The 23,222-nt window shown below is 34.5% G+C and overlaps 1 protein-coding gene across 1 annotated transcript; it reads left to right on the top strand.

The window, feature by feature from the left end:
- The first annotated feature begins 9,959 nt into the window (after positions 1-9,959).
- Positions 9,960-17,040, top strand: LOC104600920 (uncharacterized). Its single transcript, XM_010264088.3, has 5 exons — positions 9,960-10,104; positions 10,556-10,676; positions 13,714-13,957; positions 14,043-14,085; positions 16,668-17,040. Exons 3-5 carry the CDS (start codon positions 13,721-13,723, stop codon positions 16,787-16,789), a joined length of 402 nt encoding a protein of 133 aa, XP_010262390.1. The 5' UTR covers positions 9,960-10,104; positions 10,556-10,676; positions 13,714-13,720; the 3' UTR covers positions 16,790-17,040.
- Positions 17,041-23,222: the final 6,182 nt, after the last annotated feature.

Raw genomic sequence — 23,222 nt, 5'->3', positions numbered from 1 at the left:
TATCATGGGTAATCTTTGGTTCTATTTCAGCCGTAATAATTACAACAAGATTTCCTCTTAAGCATACAGTAGTCAGTAGATACCAGTATGGTTATAAAATTATTTAAGACTTATAGTGTGATTCTTAGGCTCCGTTCGTTTTTCGGTAAGTTACTTACCCAGGTAAGTGCATTTACCCATGTTCTTTTATTTTTCATGTAAATAAGGCAATGACCATTTTAGCCATAAAAATCCATTATTAAAAAGGGCATTTTTGTCCCATTCAAGTGTTGGCAACTTTCCCCCTAGGTGGGACAGGTATCACCCCCCTAGGTGGGACAGCCCAGATTGTGTTGGGATTGAGTTGCTAAACTTGGGATTGAACCTGGGTTGGGCCAGGCCCATGCCCGAGGTAAAAGCATTTCAGCCAAATCTTCAGCCCTTCCAAACAGGCCCTAAATAGTTCTTTTAACATCAGTATCATCACACGGGTCCCTTCACCATTCCTTTATTGGTCCAAGGTGAGCAAATAACTATGTGTAAGAAATGAGAAACCTTGGTTCTGGTTTCATAGCTAGGATGGTTTAATTGAGATTTCTTCTAAACTTGGTATTTTGCTCAAGATCTTTGACCTGTTGACATTAAGGGGGTGTTCTTTTTTGCTCAAGAATCCCATGTTCTTTTTTCAGATTTATGTGGGGACTTTTCTTTCAGATTTATTTTAAGTATGATAAACAAAAAATTGATAGAAATACTTCTTGTTTATCATACTTATTTTTTAATATGATAACACATAATATTAGAATTGTCCAAAATTTTCCACAATTTTTTGTATCTTTTATATTTTATTTACTTTTAAAATATTTATTATTTAACTGTGAGACGACTGATTGTCTCATTTGATTAAGATGGTTGAACTACTTCACCCACCACTCAAATGAAAGGAAGGTTCCGTTTTCATGTTAGTTTTAAACACAGATTTGTATTATGAAAATCATTTAATATAGATTTGATTAGTAGAATTTATTGATGAAAAAGAAAAATACCTCAAAAAATGATCTAATGAGAGAGAATGGGAGTTAACAATCAAATATAGGACTTAATGATATAGAACCCAATGAATTTAATAAAAGTAGCAATTCAAATTATGTTTCAAGTAAGGGTGTTTTAGTAAAAAAAAGTCCACAAAGCTCATTTATTTATTTGAACTAAAATATAGGATTTAATGAGAAGGATTAGGAGTAAATACATTGAATATAGTATTTTTAAATTACACTTTTTTACCCTCATAATAAAGAGAAATCAAATTAAAAATACAGATATTTTAGTCAAGAAAAATTCTGGAATCTAGACATCATTCCCACTTTTAATAGTAGTATAAATATAAATCTTACATAGCCATCTTTTATTGGGCTTTATAGCCTAACTTAGGAGTAGAATTGTAACCAGTCAAGTGGATTTTCATCAATATTCACAAGGGGGGTTTGGTTGGTCAAAGCCTTTTCCATATAATGTCTTTTCAGCATTGGTGGCTAAGATGGTTATTTTGTGTTCCTCTAAATATGGAGGCATGGATCAAACCTGTAAAATTGCAAGCTCTCTATGATAAAGTCAGTGGTGCTCATGTGCACCCTCTAACCCCACCCCGAAAGGGTGATTATTCTTTGCCCGGCCCGGAAACCCGACCTAGCCTAGCTTGTAAGTTTTCCGACCCGGGCCCAGGTTTTTGTGTGCAGGCCCAGACAGGGACCTAGGTCCACTTCAAGTCTGGAAAATTCCAAGCCAGGATTGAGCTCAATACTTCAAGCTCTGCTTGGCCCGCAATATAATATAATATATAATATATAATATAAATATTTTTATATATTACAATATATGCATTATATTTTATATATTATATATACACATATTTTATTTTATACTATGATACACATGCTTTATTTATAAGCAAAATTGAGGACTGAGCTCTATAACATTTCCAATTAAACGATGTCCATCTATCCAATTCAAGTATTATTTTTTGAGTTATGTCTAGTTCATGTGATCATAATCTTTTTTTTTTTTTTGGTATTTGGTGCTATGCACCATTAATAACTCCCCCTGCTCCCTTTTTTCCCCAAAGTGTTGGTTGCGGGATTTGATTCCGCGTCAACATTGGAACAAACCAGCTAATACATCAAAGAGCCAGCCCTCGGTTAGTTCATTTGATCATAATCTAAGTTGCGCTTTAGTGAGTGACCAATTTCCTATACTTTAGATAAATTTATAGTATTTTTATATCTTAATTCTGTTTTTATTGGTTTGTTATTATTTTCAAATTATTTTTAAGTAAATTTATAAAATACCTCCTTTTATAACAATTCTATAAACCACCTTTGTACTTTGACCCTAACAAAAGCCTCCTCTATGTTTTGAAAAAAAAAGTGTAAATACCTCATTTCCCTTGGATTTTCATTTATAAAGACATTGAAATTATCAGAATACCTTTATCATTGTTAAGGCATTATCATACACAATTTAAAGTTTCGACTTTACCCTCCACTAATTTACTTTGCCATACAACTTTCAAAGAGTAATTCTCCCTATTCTTTTCTTGGACAAAGTAAGGTAAAAAGATTGAAGTGAAGTAAAAGGAAGCAAATATTTTTAGTAAATTGGTTAAGGGTAAATTTGATATTTTAAAAATTAATGCATTACATCAACATCTTTTATTTGGACCTTTTTTAAGAACAAAAAAGGAGCTTTTTGTTAAGGTCAAAACACAGGGGAATTTTATAGGATTGTTAGAAAACCCAAGGAAGTTATTGTAATTTCCTTATTTCTAAATGGAATTTAAATTAATTAAACTATATCAATAATTAATAAATTTTTAAGAATTTTTTATTAATCCTTATTAAATTTAATTAACTATATTAAGTTTTTATTTTTCAGTAAAACTTAAGTTGGTTTTAAATTAATAAAAAGTAATTATAAAACTAATAATTGTTAGATAGTTTTGTATTAATTTTAATTGATATTAGTTTTTAATTTATCTTATTCCTTTTTATTAATTAAATTACTTTTATTATATGAGTAAAAATATTTTTATCAATAATAATTAATATTTTTTATTTTATTTAAGTAGCTTGCTAAATTATTTTTACTATGGTTGGTTAATTTTGTTATTTTCAAATGAAACATAAATGGATTATAATTTTTTATGATGTTTTATTTAATGTTTTCAAACTGTGGTTGGCTTGGATAGTTGAACCATTCAAACCATCACTTGACCCTATTTCTAATTCCAGGTTTCCTAAAACCCACCTTGTTCAACCTAGGCGGTTGAACCATTTACCCTTTTGACCCAATCATTGGGTCACAAGTTACAGTATACAATGTATTGAAAATTTATAGGTGATTAAATTTTGTGCTTGGTTGTTTGATTGGGGATGACCTCTTTTTTTTTATTTTATTTTGGATAACTTTCCACAATCTTTGCAGCCCCACTATACCAAAAATAAATAAATTGTTGGCCTCAAATTTCAGTTTTTTGCTCTTATATTTATAAAAAAAAATAAAAATAAATAGACCTTATATTCTACATGTATCGATGGATGATGTGTCATTGTTTCAATTCATCCAACCCAGATAGTTAAACTGTTGACTTGTGACCTATAGGCAAAAACTATCCTCTAAGTTAGTTTTCAAAACATCGATTTTATTTTTTGGGTGAAGTAAATAATATTTATTTTTAAATACATATTACTTGACTAATTAACTTAAAAATTAACTATATTTTAAACGAGCATAAATTGTTTAACCGAATAATATATCATTGAATATCTCCCTTTCAATATAAATAATCTTTATTAATAATTACAATTTAATGTAAACATATCTAATGTATATAAAATTATAGATAAAGTTAATGACTTTTAAGCAATGTAATGGAATAATGGAGAGGAGAGAGAATTAGTGGCATGAATTAAGGAGAGATAATTAAAAGAGTTAATGGGAAAGAGGAGAGAGAGAGAGAGAATGGTGAGTTAATGAGGAGAGCTAAAAGTCTTAAAGGTGATTGCCCACTTAGGTTATTTTGTTCAATTTTAAATTAAAAAAACCATAAAAAAATAAGTATCTTTAAGAAGAAACCAGAAAGTAGGGAAAGTGTCAGCTTGACACATTCCATTTTAATATATAGACATAGATATTTATTATTTTATATAAAGTTTTAAGTTTTATTTTAACATATAAATATATATGTATGAATTTACACGTGTTGACATGTGTCAACACTTAAATCAATGTAAATATAAGATTTGTTCTCTTAAGCAAGGCCTTGTATAGAAGAAGAAGGCAAGGCTTTTATTCTTGTTCCCTAAGCAATGTGGGACCTAGGGAAAACACTCAGTGGTTGCACTAACTAAAAGAAAGGAAATAAAGGCATTGCCTTCATCTAAAAATGATAGGTAAGCCAAGCAATTAAATAAGGCCCATGCCTTATTTTTCGTGCAATAGGCCTAAAGCCTGCTTGTGTATTTTTTTCTTATTTTTTGTATGTGTTACATATTATTTAATTAAAAAATTAAACAATTAAATTTTTATTATACAATGTCATGGGCCTAAAGTCATTACTCATTAGGCCCAGAAAAGCCCATAAGCCTAACATAGGCTGTGTTGGGTCAGGCTTGGCCTTGCAATCTAGGCCCAATGTGTGGGCCGAGCCAGGCTTGGACCTAGCTTAAAGCCTTTATCGTTGATGCTAAACCCGACATGGGCCTAGCTGAGTCCGACCCATGATCACCCCATAATCCCCCTATAAAGTGTAATATACCATAGCAAAATACATTATACGTGTATATTTCTTTGGGAGGCTAGGCCTAAGTTTCTTTTGGCTCTTGGGGGTTGTGTTGGTTTGGGTCCACCCAAATTATAACCTTATTGGTAACACAATGTATGATTCTGCGTTGGGTCTAACAATCACTCTATCATAACCAAACCAACACCCCTACAAGACCCGAACCAAAATAAGACCAGAATAAAAAATATAATAGGGTTTGGCTCTGGGTATATGTAACTTTGGGTAGACAAGATAGGACTCCAACTTGAACAGCCCAACCCAAACCCTACTTGACCCAACCTATGTTTTTGCATGAAGGGGCCTAGGTTTTCGAGGTGTATTCTGAACATGGGCCAGAAAACTCAGGCCTGACTTAAATTTGAGTAGGGCTTGGGTTGAGGCCTTGAGTACATTGATCCTGGGCTCAGGCCCGAGGTCATCCCAACCTGAGCCCACGTAAACAAACCCAATTAACCAGCCCAAGCCAAACTTAATCCAACCTGAACACAAGTCCAATCCAAGCTGTATCGGGTTTAGTTCAAGTTGGGTCTCGGTTGATAAAACTTGGACCTCACATGGGGTTGGGTAAAGCCCAAATGCAAGGTTTGCACCTTTAGGTTGGGCCTGGGTTGACCTTCAACCGACCCAACTTGCCCAAGATGCAGCGCTACAAGATTTTGCACTTCTTTTCTTTGCACCAGTTCAAATGATAATGCACCACAAAGAAACGAAATCAGATGGCTAGAAGTCTTCCAATCAAATCAATTTTTGGTTTAGCTGGTTAATCCTCTTTAGGATGGGACCCATTCAAGCAAAGAGTGAAGGGGCTGATGGCTAGTAGTCTTCTATGTTTGTTTGTAACGTTGAGCTTCGGATCTGCTGCAAAATATTTCAGACAAAAATCAAATAAAAAAGGGAAAATTCCCGATTGGCATCCTGTATTTTGGGTTTATTGTCACTTTGGTCCCCGAACTTTAAAATGCGATAATTTAGTATCCAAACTTTCAAAATATGACAATCCAGTACCTGCTGTTAATCAGCCATTAAGTGGCATTTGAAAAAGACACAAATGTTCTTCGAGTGTCATCTAATTTTCTTTATTAACCATTCAAACATTAACAAAAAATTAACAGTCTTAAATCCTTACCTCTTCTGTTCAAGAAAGTTGGGGTCATCAGAATGCCCACTCAAACATAACCCTAACTTTTTTGAATGAAAAATGCAAAGTTTTGGGACTGTTAATTTTTTATCAATGTTTAGATGGTTGATAAAGAAAATTAAATAACACTTGAAGGGCATTTGTGTCTTTTTCAAATGCCACTTAATGGCTGGTTAAGAGCTAGTTAATGGCAGGTATTGGATTGTCATGTTAAAGTTTGGATACTAAATTGTCGCATTTTAAAGTTCCGAGAGCAAAATGAAACTAGACCCAAAGTACAAGGAACTAATTGAGAATTTTCCCAATAAAAAACAACTGCACCCCCACAGATACATGAATCCTGTTTGTCATTCCATTTGATTATGTGTGCAAGAAGGTATTTATTGAAAGTGTAGAATGGGCTTTTTTACATGCATGCAGGGGCAGAGTTAAAATTTTTTTATGAAGAGGGCCAAAATCTAAATTGAATTGGGAGGTAGGGGGTATAAATATGAATGGGCTCATAGGGGCCCAACCATTGAGGTGGGGAGTGAGGAGAGGGGGGAAACTCAAAATTATCCTTTGCCCCTAATATAGATGGTGAGTAGGTTACGTTTTAAGCCTTATTCCCGAATGGTAGATTCGCCTGTAATTATGTACAAAGACCTGGCGTCAAAAAAAAGAAAAAAAATGTAAGGACCAGTTTGGTATCATTCCATAGGAATGTTTCTTGTGTTCTCGACATTCGTGCATAACAGAGTGATGCTTGGACATGTTTTATAAGGAGAGCTTAATTTTTGGGGACATCCTACCTCAGAGTTGTATAGCCCCTTTGTTATTATCTCGTTTTATCAAAATAATAATAATAATAACAACAACAAGAATAAGCTGTCAAGAGCTTTTTATGAGAGTGACAAAATCGTAACTCCAAAATCACACGCCCCATGGAACGAGCCCATATTTCCTAAGAGATGTGTGATTCTAATTCAGAGCGGATAGAGAGTGGATAGGAAAAAATAAGAGATGTGTGACTCTAATTCAGAGTGGGTAGAGAGTGGATAGAAAAAAATGAGTAAGAAATCCCGACTGCCATGGAACTACGTATTCCACAATGTTAGATTAAGCGCTTGTTCTATTCTGTGGTTGAAAAAAATGTAGTTCATCTTAGAACACATTACACTAGCACTGCATGGTGTGTTCCACAACCATAGTTTTAGAACACACCCTGCATTACGTAGGCTGTAGTGTGGCGTGTTTTAGGATGAAGCACAAGAAATGATATGTTGTTCATTATGGTGTGTTATGCTAATGTGTGATAATATAAATTGATATCAATACCATTGATCATGTATCAATACATATTTTCAATGTGTATGTTATATGAGTCACATTTTACAATTAATAAAAGAATTTTCAAAGTTAGTTTATACAACTAAAGTATCATAAAATCAATGTTTTAAAAACTGGCTAAAAGGCCAAATCATTTTTCCGGGTCACTAGTTCAATAATCCGAGTCGAATGGGTCAGATTGTGCCATGTCATCATTATATATATAATCATGTAATATATGTATTATTTTATATTTATTTATATTTTAATTCATTTTTAAATTTTTATTTGTAAAAATATTAGAATTTTAATTTAAGATCAAAAAAGGTTTTTTTCACAAAAATAATGGGGCAAGGTGCACTGGGATGCATAGGTCTCGAAAAGTTGCCCAAAATAAAAAAACCTAATCGAACATCAAAGCACAAAATTATAGCCTTTAAAAGTTTTTGCATACACATTTAGTGTGCAACTCGTGACCTGATCACCAGGTTGAACGGGTCAATGATCCAATAGCCTGGGTTGAACGATTTTTGACCAATTCCTGGGTTTTAGTAGAATTAGACCTAGAGTCATGGTGGGGTGATGGTTTGAACTAGGGCTATAAACGAATCAAATTCGGATCGAGTTCAACAAAATCCAAATATGATTCAATTATTGAAAACTTGCATCTGAATCCAATCCAAAACACAACCGGACTTGAAGACCTCAGATTCGAATTCAAACCCTAACGAACTTGGATAGATTTGAATTTAATCTGACTTCACTTTAATTTTTTTAAATACAAAAATAAGAAGTTAATTACTTTTCAACTTTTATATATAATAAATTAATGTATTATAATATACTGGATTTATTATATATACAGATTCATATAATAATATAATATATAAAAATATATTTTATGCTTTTAAATATAATTTTATAAGTTTTATATATTAAAATCAATAAATATTATAATATAATTGGATTCGGATTTTAATCGAATCAGATGGAGTCAAATCTAAATCCGATTTGATTATTAATCGGATGCAAATTGCAAAATTCAAGTCCGATTTGATTACATAAATACAACATTTGAACCCAAGCTAATCGGATCGGGCTATAGAGATTTTAGGTATCATTGACAAGCCTAATTCAAAATGGTTCAAATGGTTGGGCCAATGATAGGTTAAAAACATTGCATAATTAATTAAACATAATAAAAAATAATATAAGTATAATGCTATAAAAATAATTATTAAAAAATTATTAAGGAGAATAAAAATAATATATAATGAGTAAATCTAATATATAAAAATATTAATTAATTATTAATAGTTATAAAATTTTAATTTTAATACATTTAATAAAAAATGATCAAATAAAAAACTTTACAAAGGTAAACAAAAAGTAGAAAAAATAATAAGGGCGAGAATCAAAGAATCAAAAAAAAAAATAGAGGAGGGGTGTGACATTTTAGAATGATGTTTGTCCATGGGCCCGATCTGATATCCGATCCAATTATCTCGGATTTGGATAATGTATTTAATGTATTTATGTAATTAGATCGGATTCAGATTTGACTCCATCCGATTTGACTAAAATTTGAATCTGATAGTATTATAACATTTATTGATTTAATATAAAAATTTTATATAATTATATTTTTATATATTATATAAAAAATTAAAACAGAATCGAATTAAATTTGAATCCGTCCGAGTCCATTAGGATTCGAATTCAGATGAAAGCTTTCTTTAATCGGATCGGAATAGGATATCCGGTCACAGCTAGGGCTGCAAGTCGGGTCGGGTTGAGGCCAACCCTAGCCTAACCCTAAGGTCTAAACCCCAACCCTAACCCTAACCCAACCCAACCTTCAACCCGACTAACCCAACCCTAACCCTAAACTTAACTAAATTCCTTCAACCTACCAACCTTCTTCCCATCCCTTAAAACCTCATAGAATTTCTTGATTTTAGATCTTAACTCAGCTTTCACTACATATATTAATCCTATGTTTCATTAGTATTTGTTTGTTGACGTTTTTTTATTCTTTTTGTATAAAATTCAAAAAAAAAAAAGTGTTGGAAATGGTTATAGTTTATTATGATGGCTTACGATAGAACTTTCGTGGGTGGCAAACAACATAGAGGAGATGAAGGATAAATTTTTCAAAAAACATAACATTGTTATTAAGGTTTTAATCTTTCTCATTAGTATCAAGTGAAGTGATCATCTTAAAAGAAATACATGATACTATGTGGTAGGGGGTATACAAATATCATGCATCTAAACAAATCAATGTATGTTATATATTACATATAACGTATATTTATATATAACATGTACTATAAAGTCGGGTTTGGATTGAATTGGGTTGGCTAAGGGGTCAACCCTAATCCAACTTGAAGTAAAGTCGGGTTCATAAATTTCAACCCTAACTAAGGGGTCAACCCTAACCCAACCCGAAGCAAGTCGGCTTCATGAATTTCAACCCTAATCCTAACCCGAACATCAACCCGACCCAACACAACCCAACTTTTTTCGGGTTGGGTTCGGGCTAACCCGGCCCAAGTTGCAGCATTAATCACAGCCCTTCTTGAGTGCCGAACACCTCCTAAAAAATGAATACGTGTTTTTCTTTTACACGTGTGAAGAGAGGCATGATTGTCCTTTTCCCAGAGAAAAATAGATGTTGGGCACAAAAACCCTGGTCTTTCCGATCCTCCTCCTACCGCCGCATAGTCCACAGACGACTGACCAGGGAACGCCTCTACTCTACTCCGGCACTCCGTTTTCTTCCCCTTCCTCCTACCGACCCCCAAATTTAGCTTTGCGTCCTCCCATGATCACGAAGGTTCTCGGATTTTCGTCCATTTCCTTGCATTGAATTTGTTTTTGTGTTTTTTCCTTTTTCTTTTGAAGCATTTGTTTGTTTTTCATTTGACAAGGTTGCGATAAATTTTGTTATCTTTGATTTTCGAAAAAAAAGGTATTAATAAGAGATTAAAGAGGAACATCACTTCCAGAAATTGATGTGTATTGTGAGAAATGAAAGCATTCGTTTAGAGAAATTCAAAATAAAATCAAATGTAATAAAGACGATGTTAGGTTCATTCTTTTGTAGGGTTGGTTTAGGTATCTCTGACAGGTTTCATCGCAATGTTTTTCAATTAATTTGGTTGATTGCCTTCACAATCTCAACTGCCCAATGTGACATTTCAGCTAAAGTTTTGCATCTATCTCCTACGTTAGTGATCAACAGATTACATATATGAATTAATAGTTGTATTTTTGTTTATGCCCAGCATTTTTAATTCATTGATGTACAAGCACTCTTAACCTGGACTTGCGGATAGTTGCATAAATACTATACTTTGGATGGTTACAGCTCTCATTGAGGTTTATTGACACTGAACAGTTTCGGAGGTAAGCATGATTATTTTTTAATGATTTGTGATTTCTTTCCTTTTTGATTATTCTCCCAAATTTTTGGGTTATTTTATTAATTTTGTAAACCATGCAAAGACTTTGAAGGTATGTGGTCTTTTTTTTTGGGTTAAGCTTGAGGACTTGTAACAATCAATTTTTATGTGTATTGATCTAAAGGAAAAATCTTAAGAATTAGTAGGGCTATTCAAACATCGGTTCTATCTCTATAGAATAGAAATATGTTCCTCAGAAACAATTTGCCAAACAGGTCAGTTATTTTTCAGGAATAAGAAATAGGTTTCCTGTTCCAGAACAAGAATTTCCTTAGAAACAGAAATATGCAGGAACGATGCCAAAGGGGGCCTAAATATACTTTTAATTCTTTTATTGTATTTGTTATTAATGACTCTCAAGTGAACTCCACTCCTAGGTTTACTAAGCTTGGTAAAAAATCCGAGTTGGCAAGTATTGCTGCAATCCTGAAAGGACACTTTATGGTGTTTACCCAATTGACATCACTATCACTAAACTTGATGAAAAAACTAATTGCTTCAAGGTCTCTTAATTTGTGCTCATGTTCCTTTCTATTGGGAGACCAACAACCCATTGCCAACCTCTAAAAAATGTCATCCATGGAGAAATGGGCAAACATGTCCATGTTCTTCACCCAATGCACCATTTTGACTGCAATACTCTCGATAATATCTTCCTTACTACGATTTTTTTTTTTTTTTTTTTTTTTTCTGATTTCTACCTTACTACGTTTTTTCCCTTCAACTATTCTTGTATTTCTTTCTTCCCACACCATCCAAATAAATACTGCCCTTGTTCACTGCGGCATTATTTTTTTTTTTTGCTTCCATTTTACCCATGCTTTCATTCTGTTCTTGTTTTTCTTTCCCTTACTTTTTTTATACTGTATTCTATGGTGGGTTTCCTTCAGAGTCACCATCTAATCTGGAAGCTCTTCTGTCAGTCATGCTCCTGTGATCATCTTCTGCTTATGTTTTGATCAGTAATAGTAAGTTAGTAACTTTATTAAATAAAAAGTATTAAAGATGTACAAAGAAATGTTAGTAAGTCTTCCATAAATCCTCACGTCTTTGTATTTGCTTGCATACAAGGGCGGAGCTAGGGGGACCCAGGGGGGCTATGCCCCCCCCCCCTCCCCACCCTATAACCTGTATTACTAATTACTATTACCTATTATTTTGCAAAATAAAAGCATAACTAAACCAAGATTCAATCAAAGAACCCAGTACCCACTGCCTAGAACCACTTGAAATCAGTTTGAACACTGCCCAGAAGAAAAATCTGGAACTGTGGAACCAGAGACTTGCATAGGTTACAAGTTTGAACAACCAGATTTATTTATTTTTGTTCTTGTCCACTGTTCAAGTTTTTCTTGGAAGATTGAACACTGCCCAACAACCAATAGTGCCTAGAAGAATCAGATTCCAGAATGTCCAGCACTGACAAATTGTTGAATACTTGAATTTAATGAATTTGATTATTCGTTAATTTGCACAGTTGAAGTTGAGCTTATGATATTTTAAGGAGTTCGACTATGATGCCGGAAAGATATGATACTGAAAAAACTTATAACCAATCAACCGGGGTCATAAAAGTGGTAAGAAATCATGTGGGTTTTCCGCTATGGGGGCTTTGATTGGTTTCTATTATCATATATTTTCCCTTTTTAAATTCTTGAATTGGATACAAAGACTAGTAGTCTACACAAGTCAAGTGCATAGCAAGTAAATTGTAAAAGTTTTTTTTTTTTTTTTTACCTTGAATCTCTTCCATTTTTTAAGTTATTTTTACCATGTAACTGATTAATTAGAGGAGTCTAAGACTGATTTTGAATTTTTTTTTCTAATTTTTTATTGTTAGTTTGTCATTGTGTGCACATTGGAATTCCTCCATTCAACACGCTGGAAGATGGAATACCAAAAAAAATAAAAAGATTTTACATTACAGATTTGAGATACAACTTAATAAATTATTTGGATTTTTTATTTTATTTATTGGTGTATTTTTTTATTAGTTTTCCTCTATGAAGAACCTAAAGGTTAATGAATGAGAATGAAGAATCAATTTTGAAATACACAAGCATTAGCCCACTTGCCTGGGCTAATGGGACTTTTGCATAGGCACATGCCATGACCTGCCCAATGCATGCAAGCACTTGCATGACTGAACTTGCATCCCCTGCCCACTGCCTGGGCTTGCCTAGTGCCCAGCCCACCCACCTGCACTTGGCTACCTGCCTTGTGCCCTACCCAATCCACACCCACCCACCTGCCTAGCGCCCTAGCCCACCTGCCATGGCCTAGCCACCAGGCCCCCTTGTAATTAAAAATGCGAAAAACAAGGAAATCCAATTTAAAAAAAGAAAAATATATAAAAGATTAAAAACAATTGAAAAACAATAGAAAACCACTCAATAAATGTTTTTCTTCTTAATCAAGTAGTCAATGACAATAGGAAAACACTCAATCAAAACCGTAAAACCACTTAACAGTTTGATGAGTGAAACAATTTTATTATTTTCAATATATCATCTCGAAAACAACAGAACAGAAAATATCTAACGAAAATAAATGTGTAAACATAATTAAAAAAATAGAATTTAGTTACAAGATTCAAATTGGAACTATTGAACTAATAAGCAACAAAACCTCAACATCTTGAATTAGGAGCTAAGGAGATCTTGAAAGTACAAGAAAAAGATTTGCATATTAAATTTAAAAATTTGTAGAAAAGAATCTTGTATATTAACTTTAGAATTTTGGTATTTAGAATCATGTATTAGATTTTATTTTATTTGTTAGCATTTTTATTATGAAAATTAGGATCCATGTTTAAGTAAGCATTATTAGCTTTTGGCCCCCCTAAGAAAAAATCCTGGCTCCGACCCTGTTTGGATATGCATGTGTGCATGTATTGGGGGTCATAACATGATTAATTTAACTAGAAAGTAATAATTAAAGTTTGAAGGAGGTCTTACACTGTATGAGATGGTGATTCTCAGAGTACTGATGGAGAAAGCACTTGGTCTCTTTAAGCATTCACTCACTCTTATTAGAAGTTTCAGTACTTCTGTTCCTTCAACAACTGCTGCAGCAACAGGTGCATCAAAAAAATTGAAACGCAGGAAGAAGAAAAACCTCTTCGAAGTAGCTCAGTTTCTTCCTAATTGGGGAATTGGGTATCAGATGGCAAAGACTCATTGGACTGGAGTATCTTATCAGATCACCAAGATCAATCTTTATAAGGTTTATCTTTCTGGGCCTTTTCAGTTGAATTTATATTTCTTTTTGTAGATTGTTTATCTTATTAGGTTTGTTGATTTCCTTGTAGGATGGTAGACATGGTAAGGCATGGGGAATTGTCCACAAAAATGGTGAGCTCTTGCATCCCTCAGCATTTCCCCTTTTTCTTTGTAGCTATAAAATAGCTTTTCTAAGGCTTAAAAAGAGCTTGTTTTACCTCCAAAGGACCATTAGGCATGGATATCTTGTTATATAAAGTATTGTTTTTAGGATGAAACAGTGAGGATGACTTGACCACTTACAACTATGCAAAGGATATGGCTGCTGATAGTGTGGAATGGCAGGAAAAAAAAAGATTATTGTAACCAACCCAAATAGGTGGGCTATGTCTTTATTGAGTCTTTTGTGTGGGTTTGTGTGTGTGTGTGGGGGGGGGGGGGGGGGGCTAAATCAAATTCAAGTAATCCCATGGCTTTTCTGTGGTGGGTCATCTTCACCTTTCTGATGTTTTGTACAACCTCTTGGTTGAGGTCTGACATTCCCACAAAATTTGAATTTGGGCTGTTAGACCTTGGGTTAATAAAAGCAGAAAAGTAAATAAGATCTATAAAGCTCAGGTTGGGACACCATCATGAGGACTTCCTTGGAGGTTACTCATCGTTGTGCTCCATTAGCCCATTTATTTTGACTGTGGAGTCCTAAGGACATCTGTAGACATCCCAATGAACTTCAAGGTTTTCTCAAAGGCCATATTTAATGTTTTACATATGTTAGTTATTTTGGTGGTTTAGCAGTTGGGAGACCACAAAATCTTAGTAGCTTCCTTTGTGACTAAAAGTGTGGATTGTGACTACTAATCAAGGCAGAAGTATATTTTACAGCTTCCAGTTGGACCAACGGACCCAACAATGAGCCTGGATTGAGTGTACTCAAAGTGTCAAGTGTGGCAACTAAGTTCCTTAGCATCTGTCATCAAAATTGGTGACACCTAATCAAGTGGGAAACTGTAGGTAAAATGAATAAAGCTGGTGGATTAGGGTTAGGCACTGAATTTTCATTGTGTAGATAAAACTTGCCAAGCAATGAAAAGAGAAATCCCACCATGAATTGCTCATTCATGGTCCATTTTGATTAGGACATTGATCAGAGAGGCTAAGCAACTAATGACCAACGTGAACTGCTTATTCAAGTGGGTCCTTAGAGCTGCTAATAGTCTGGCAGATGCCCTAGCTTGAGCTGGGGCAGCTAGAGATGGTTTGGTGTGGTGCTACCTGGTCCAGGGAGAGAAATGTAACTCTGTTGGTGGAATCTTTATAGCTACTTTGGATGTACCTCCTGCCCTCAAGCTGTCCCGATTGAAAGGAAGAAGCATCAATTTCAATTGCAAGGACATGGGCTCATGATACTTTTGACAGTATTTGAGTTGAATTGGGCCTCATGAGCTCCTCAAAGAATCAAGCTGGATCTTGACGGGAGTTCTTATGGTAATCCAGGACCTTCTGGTATTGGAGGGATGGGGAGTAGGCGGAGAGCTTCTAGAGATGGTAATGGAAGTGTTGGCATTATACTCTAGGCAAATAGGGGAGTGTGACTCTTTGAGGGTAGAAATTTTAGCCATCCTTCTATGGTTGAGGCTAGCAAAGCAACTGGGCTTCTGGCAAATTGAGGTGGTAGGGGACTCCAGTCCAAACTGGTAGTAGAATGGATAACAAAGAAACAATTTGGGGCTTTGGACCCATAGACAAGCCATGAAGGAGGTGAGATGTTTATTAAGGGAGATTGGGGTGAACTTGAGATGGACTAGAAGATCTGGAAATGGTTTAACTGACACTTTAGCCAAACAAAGGATTAATAGGGTGCAATTATTTTGGGTGGCACTGTAATAGTATCTTCTTTTTATTGGGGTCATCACTCCCTTTGTCGTAGGATGCTTGGCATACTGTACTCACCTTTAATTATTGAATACAAATTACTGTTTCCAATAAAAAAATGTTATAGTTTAGTCTCCTGAAGAAGCAGATTTTCAGTTGCCACTTCTTTAGGTTCTTAAGCTTAATTTAACAGTAAAGAAGAAAAGGAGAGAAGATGTTGAGAAAATGTTTGAGAGAATTGAAATTAGTTTATAAGATGACTAATACCGAGTGTAGATAGACCCGACTACCTTCATACACATAACACATCTGTACAAAATAAAATTAACTGAAAAGACAAAAAAAACACCCCTCACTAAATGCCTGTAACTTCTAACAAGGTAGCCACTGCATTTCTTCTTCAGGCCTCAAGCCTCTAATATTCCAGGAGGTTATTTTTGAACTTATTATTTCTGATTGATTAATTAAATTCTATCTCTTTTTCTGTTCCCACCAATTAGACCTGAACCATTGGTTGGACCTTGAACTACCTGACTAGTTTACTCATCCTCATGTTTTACATGTTTATGTATTTATTTATAGGCCCACAGTGATGTTTAGATAAAACATAGCTTCAATCCTATTTATACATATTTTCCACATATAGCTCAGTTGTTCTCTCCAAGTGGTTCAATTTCTTTTGTCATGTTTTTTCCTTGGGTGTTAAACTAGAGTACCCTTGTTGCATAGGGATTGGCTTTCCTCATTCCAGTGTATGCTTATTTTAGTGATCTGACTGTCGTGATATGCCTAATTTAATGTTCCTCTCAAAGTAACACTTATCATTTGAGATTCTAATGCAGGCATCCCAGCTGCGGACGCTCCAAAGAAAATAAGTGGGGTTCACAAGCGCTGTTGGAGGTACATTCCAGAATCAAAGAAATCAATAGAAAGCCGTCCAGAACCAGAAGCTCAAGTAGCTTAACGTCCCATACTTGATGTTCTGATGGAATGGGTTGTCTTTATTGCGTGGGTTTAATTGTTAAATATGGTGGTGGATGGTGATCAGTTTGAATCAGTGTGGTCAACGGGGTTAAGACTAAAGACTTGCCCACATCTGATCGAATTTTGTAATGATTATTTCTAAGTTCAGAACTAAGCATGTAGGCTTGCAGATTGTGTTGTCTAAATAGGGTGATCAGAAGTGTGGAATTTATTCCTAACATTTCTCGTGCACATACCTTGCAAGAGCAGATTTTTTATTGGTAATAAATTAACAACTAACTTTCAGGTCGCAAGAGCAGATTTAATCCGATCTTTTTTCTTTGTGTCTTTCACCCCACCTGGAGGGAAAAAAGAAAAAAAAAACAAATAGAAAGGAAAAAGTTCACAGATCTTTGGGCATAACAGCATCCCTTGGGCCATGTTTAGTTTGGTAGAAAAATGGAAAATAAGAGAGAAACAGAGTTCAGAAGTTCTTAACAAAATTTATGGAATTCAAGAACTTTACTAAACTTTTTACAACTCTCTATTTCTATTTTTTTATCAAACCAAACATAACCTTGGTGATCTACTTTTGCCTCAAAATGTGAACCCTGAATGTTTTTTGCCAGGATAAGCTAGACCAGGGCATCAGTGCATCATATATCGAGCTTGCATTTTAGGCATTATATCAACTGAATTTTTATTAAGACTATTCGTGCTATTTCACTGGGGATCACATGCCAGACGGTTGCACAAAATCAAAATGTTCTCCGCCCATGTATCTACCAATTTCTAGGGCCCGTTAGTCTTGTGCACCATATCCCTGACAAATGACAATTTTTTCTTTCCAAATTGAATTGAGTGTTGGTTCGTTTGTTTTGTCTGGGACCTGGATTTCTATGACAGGTTATTCATGATTCAGTGGTTTGTCCCATGGTTTTCAAAACCGGACTGGACGGTCAGATCAAAAAAACCGGTAACTGTTCAGCCCCCTGGGTTCAGTTATACTGTAAACTGTTATTTATCAAAAAAATTAAAAAAAGTCAAAAAACCTCTAAGCCGGGCGGTCGAATTGTTAAACTGTTGAAAAAGTCAAAAAATCACTGACTCGGGCAGCAGTTTGCGGGTAGAAAAATTCATTTTCGCTCATTTAAAAAAATGCCATTCATGTCCCTAGTCCCCCCGATTCCAGCCTGGATTAGAACAAAAATGAACTCACCCTCGCTACTACTCGCTGAATCCCTGCATCATCCCTGTTCGGCATCACATAAAGTCCCCGTCTACGAACGTCATCTCTATTCCTATTTGCTTCGTGTCGGAGGAGAAACGACCGGCTGCTGCTTTGAAGATTCAGAGCTGTTTATGGGGATTCGTGGTTAGAAAGAGTGTGAAGAAAATTGTTAAGATTAAGAAAGAGGTAGATGAATTTGAACAGCGGATTTTTAGGAGGGAGATGGTGGATTTGGTTCGTACGGATGTGAAGGAGCGGTTGAGAGAGAATGAAACTCTAGTGGCTTTGCTTTTTCGTTGGATTCAGTTTGAGGCATTGATTCTGAGGTTAGGGAGTATTGGAAGAAGGTTATCAAGAAGGCTATCGCCTTGCAGGAGAAGGTGGATCAATATAAACAAGTCCCCCTTCCTCCCTCTGTTTGTCTCCTTCTCGCCGCTTTTCTTATCCATCCTGCCCTGCACCGCTTACAGGTGATCAGATTCTAGGAGGGGACGACGGCATCAATTGTTCTTCAGGTACATTCGAAACTTTTGCTGGCAATGGTGATCGATCCTTGGACCTTAGAGAATCAACCGATTCTTTTGACCGATGTGAAGCCCCTATTTCTCAATTATTTTTCATTTGTAGATTTTCATTTATAAATATATATATTATTTTTAATTTATTTATGATGTCATGGGTTGAACTATTCGACCCGGATGGTTTGAAGACTATATAAAGAGTAGCTAGGGCAAAGATAGGGGAGTTTTTGGTTGATTTTCTCTTAAGTATTCAGCGAAGAGTTGTTTTTCTTGTTTATTTCGACTTTGGCTTTTTTCATTGAAGTTTCTTTGAACGTAGTTTGTTTTTCTGAACTGCACCATTTGGTACCAGAGATTAAATTTGATCTTTCTTTGGATTATGGTTCATAAAAAGACACAAGTGGCTCACATCATGGAGCAGAAATTTAACAACAAAACACAAAAAGAGGTGATAGAGTTGAGAAGACAAGTCGATATGCACTTGTTCAAGAATTGAGATCGCTATATTCTCATTTCAAAACGGGGGACAACGGTTCCAATGCAAGTGCCTCCACTTGTTTCTTTTTACCATCATGGCAAGTAACTAGATTGGGTGTAGTTGCGGATGGTGACTAGAAATAGTGGGAAACGGGTTTCAATATTGAGATCGCAGAGTTTCATAGAGGTTTTTCTACTAGAAAAGCAACCAAACTGGTTGTAGTTGCGGGTGGTGAATAGAAGTGATGGGAAATAGATATCAAGTTTGAATTCCTGGAGTTCCATGGATGAATTATCAATTTCAGAGTCTAAAGGTAAAATCAAATCTTATGACTTATTTTTATTGCTTTAATATTGTCGAGGATTGTAACAAAAATCTTGCGTGGCCATTCTCCTCAACAATATCTATTGAAGAGGAACTTGTTGATTGTAACAAACCTCTAGTCTATGATGAAGAACCCATTGTTTAGGAGGAATATGTCATCATTCATAATATTTTTCAAGAGGATGGAGACAACATTTATCATATTAGAGGCTTTGATAGCATCATCTTCATACAAGTCTACGAGGATCCATATTGGCAAGCATTTTTGCAAAGTTCAGAATGGTTAGTGAATGGAGAATTAAATTATTTGAAGATCGAGAAATGTGTTTCAAAAGTTAAGAGATGTAATGAAGACATTCCAATTCGTATTGGAGCTTTACACCACTAGTTATTTATTAGAAAGTTGGAAACAGAGAAGCACAACACGATATGTTGGAGGACTTTCACATGGTAGCATGAATCTGAGGTCGGATTCTCTCCATCTCAGAGAGGATGATGTAGTACAGGATTTGGAAAAACTGAGTAAACATTTACTAAATTGGTTTTCGAAGCCCCATCTTAGTTTGTACTTACCAAAATAGTATTATCATGGAATTTCTATCTTAGTTTGTAATTACCAAGTTAACGTTACAGCGAGATTTCCAAATTTATATTCAATTAAGACTTTCTTGTTTTAAGAGATTTAGGCCACGTTTGGGAGTGCTTAAAAATAAGTGCTTATTGGACCAATACCACACCATTAAGTGCTTATTGGTTTTTGGGGCAGTGCTTATTTTAAAAATACGGGCTTATTTTTTAAGCCCAAATTTTTAGCTTTTTTTTAAGTGCTTATACAATAAGCACTTATTCAAAATTTTTCTTTCAACATTATCCCAAGTTGAATTTTAAAATACCACTTATAAAATTATCCCTAGTTGACTTTTATAAAAGTACTTTCATAAAGTGCATTTATAAAAGTACTCCCGTAAAAGTGCTTTTATTAAAATTCTTTCATAAAAGTGCTTTTGCAAGTACTTTTATAAAATTGCTTTTGTACTTTCATAAAAGTTCTATCGTTAAAGTGCTTTCATAAAAGTACTTTCATAAAAGTGCTTTTATAAAAGTGTTTTTGTAGAAGTTCTATTATTAAAGTGCTTTCATAAAAGTACTTTTCATAAAATTATTTTTATAAATTATATTTATAAAAGTGCTTTCATAAAAGTTCTTTCATAAAAGTGTTTTTATAAAAGTAATTTAATAAAAGTACTTTCATAAGGATATATTTTGAAAATTTGAAAGCAAATGAAGGACAAAATAGTCACAAATGCTTATTTAAGTGCTTATTGGAGAAAAAGACTACCAAATGCCCAATATGAGACAAATGCTTATTTTTTAAAATAAGCATTTGAAAAGTTGGGTGCCAAATACAAATTAGTGCTTATTGGAATAAACACTTACGCTCTGGCCTGAGCTCAAGCTTGGCTTGACCATCGGGCCTAGGTCTTGAGCTCGAGCCCGACACAAAATTTGAAAAAAAGATGTTTTCCTTTTTTATTCAATTAAAAACTATTTGATTTATATTAAAAGACCTTAAAACCTAAATAAATAATGAAAGATCTCAATATTACTTGAAAAAAGAGAAGAAAAATAAAGAAAAAAATATTATATATATTTTTTGAGAAAGCTCAAGCCTGGTATGAAAAATGGTTAGGCCTGATATTTTAGGCCTAAGCCCAAGCTCGTGGGCCTGAAATCCTATCCAAGCCCGACTTAAATCGAGCTGGGCCGAGCCGACCTACCGGGCTACCTGGTCCATAAATAGGTCTAATGGTGTAAAGAAGTATATATAAAGAGTAGATAGGGCAAGTAGAGAAAAGAAGGAAAATGTAGGAAAACTTTTACAGTTCTTGTATAGGTTTCCTTACATTTCTCTTCCTTTCCCTACATTTTCCTTCAAACCAAACATAATACAAACAAACTAAGCAACTACCAAACCAACACCAATTACGGAGGAGTGGAGCATCCATTATCAAAATCTCCGCCACTGTAAACAAGAAGACCTTCCAGCCAAATAGGTGGATGCCTCCAAAGATACTGGATCTAATCCCAAGGGTCCCAACAGTCAATGCAGCTATAAGGTTGTTGGGACCTGATCTAAACTCGTCTGCAAGTAAATACTTGTACATCATGAGATGCAAGTTAACGGGCAACCTTATTGCTCTCTCATCAACAAACTGAAAAATAGAATCATCCCCAACTAATTTGAAGATGCCATTCAAGATTGGCCATTGGCATCTATCACAGCTTCAAAAGATAACTTTGAAGATAGTTGTCTTGGAGTCGCTCTTAATGGCTAGATTTTCGAAACCACATTCTCTACCCTAAATACAACATTCTCTGATAGCATACAATAAAAGAAGCTTTACAGCTACCCATTCTACCAAGAAAAAAGAACCCATATATTATTTCTAAACAAAAAACCGAATCCACCAATGCCAGTCTTTAAGAAACTACCATTACCATTCACATTTGCTTTAACAACACCCAAACTAGGATTTTCCCACAAAACCTTTTATGATTTTTGACTGTTATTGCACCATGAATCTGCTGATTTTTGTTGGAAAGCTTTCTTCACTGTCAACATCATCCTATCAACCATGAAAATAGTTAAGCATGGGTTAGGCATTTTTTGATTAAACCCAAAATCATTTCTGATTTTCCAAATATACTAAGTCAAAACAACAATGTGACGTAACATGGGATCACACATGTCTTTAGCAGATTCAACTTGCTCTAAACATCAAGGTTCAAAATTTTGGCACGTATCAGCCGATACTTATCGTATCTCAGGGTTTCTGGTATGGGGAATGCACCCAAATCAATGGTACGGTTCCTTTTCGTTGTGCCAAATGTGTATTGACACCATATCGGTACTGTATCGGTGAGTTTTGGTCATGTATCAGCCGATATACAACGACTTTACTGTTGCGGAAATCGCAAATAGAAGTGGTTTCAAAAGAGGGCTTCTAAACCCATTTCAGAATCCCTCTTTCTTCCCTAAACCCTCAAGAAAGCTTCTTAACCTTCCTAACTCAAATCTTGCAAAAATCCGCTAAAACATCTATAAATTTGTAAGGTTCAACAAGTTTTTCAAAGTTGTGAAAAAGGAGCGAAAATAAATCTGTTTTTTCAATTTTTTTTTACATTTCAGCCAATGTTTTTGGTTTTTTTTAGTTTGGATGTTTAATAACATCTTTGTGTATATTAATCTGCTATTCTTGTGCAAAAATCTCACTTATTTTGCTGCTATATGTAGATCTTTGTGAATATATGAAAAAATTCCAGAATAGTAAAACATCTGAAAAAATGAAAATTTTAGGTTTTTCTTGTGATCTACCTCTAGAAATTGATTATGTTATAGATCTATGGATGATCTACCATGTCCATAGATGGTCAATTGAAAATTTTCAAAATAATTGATTTTTTTATTTTTTTAATTTTCAGAATAATATATATATGTGTATATATATGTATATATATTATATATACACACACATACACATACACACACACACACACACACATATATATATATATATATTCTTCAACTTTATATGATATAATTGATAGGTTGAGTATGTTGTAGAGCTAAGACAAATCTAACATAGTCCATAATTCCATACATCAATATATTAAAATATCATGTGGCTAAAATTTGAAATGGCCAACCGTCGGCGACAAAGATTTGCAGCGGTAGCCGGCGACCACAGTGGAGTAACTGGTTCTAGGTAAAAATCCACAACAGTACAGCGCAACATGTGTTTTGACCGAAGAAGAGAATGGCAACACATACGTTTCCGATCGAAGAAGATTTGAAGCGGTCAACAACCTTCGTGAGCTT

This window comes from Nelumbo nucifera, chromosome 3, assembly GCF_055504915.1.
Source record: "Nelumbo nucifera cultivar China Antique chromosome 3, China Antique-T2T, whole genome shotgun sequence".
Taxonomy (NCBI): Eukaryota; Viridiplantae; Streptophyta; class Magnoliopsida; order Proteales; family Nelumbonaceae; genus Nelumbo; species Nelumbo nucifera.
This window is presented reverse-complemented; position numbering and strand designations above follow the sequence as displayed.

What these genes read in the sequence shown, in the direction of transcription:
- LOC104600920 (XM_010264088.3), top strand. Translation starts at nt 13,721, where the DNA reads ATGGAGAAAGCACTTGGTCTCTTTAAGCATTCACTCACTCTTATTAGA. An exon ending in CCAAGATCAATCTTTATAAG is followed by an intron (nt 13,958 to 14,042) that starts GTTTATCTTTCT and finishes ATTTCCTTGTAG; the next exon opens with GATGGTAGACATGGTAAGGC. An exon ending in GGGAATTGTCCACAAAAATG is followed by an intron (nt 14,086 to 16,667) that starts GTGAGCTCTTGC and finishes ATTCTAATGCAG; the next exon opens with GCATCCCAGCTGCGGACGCT.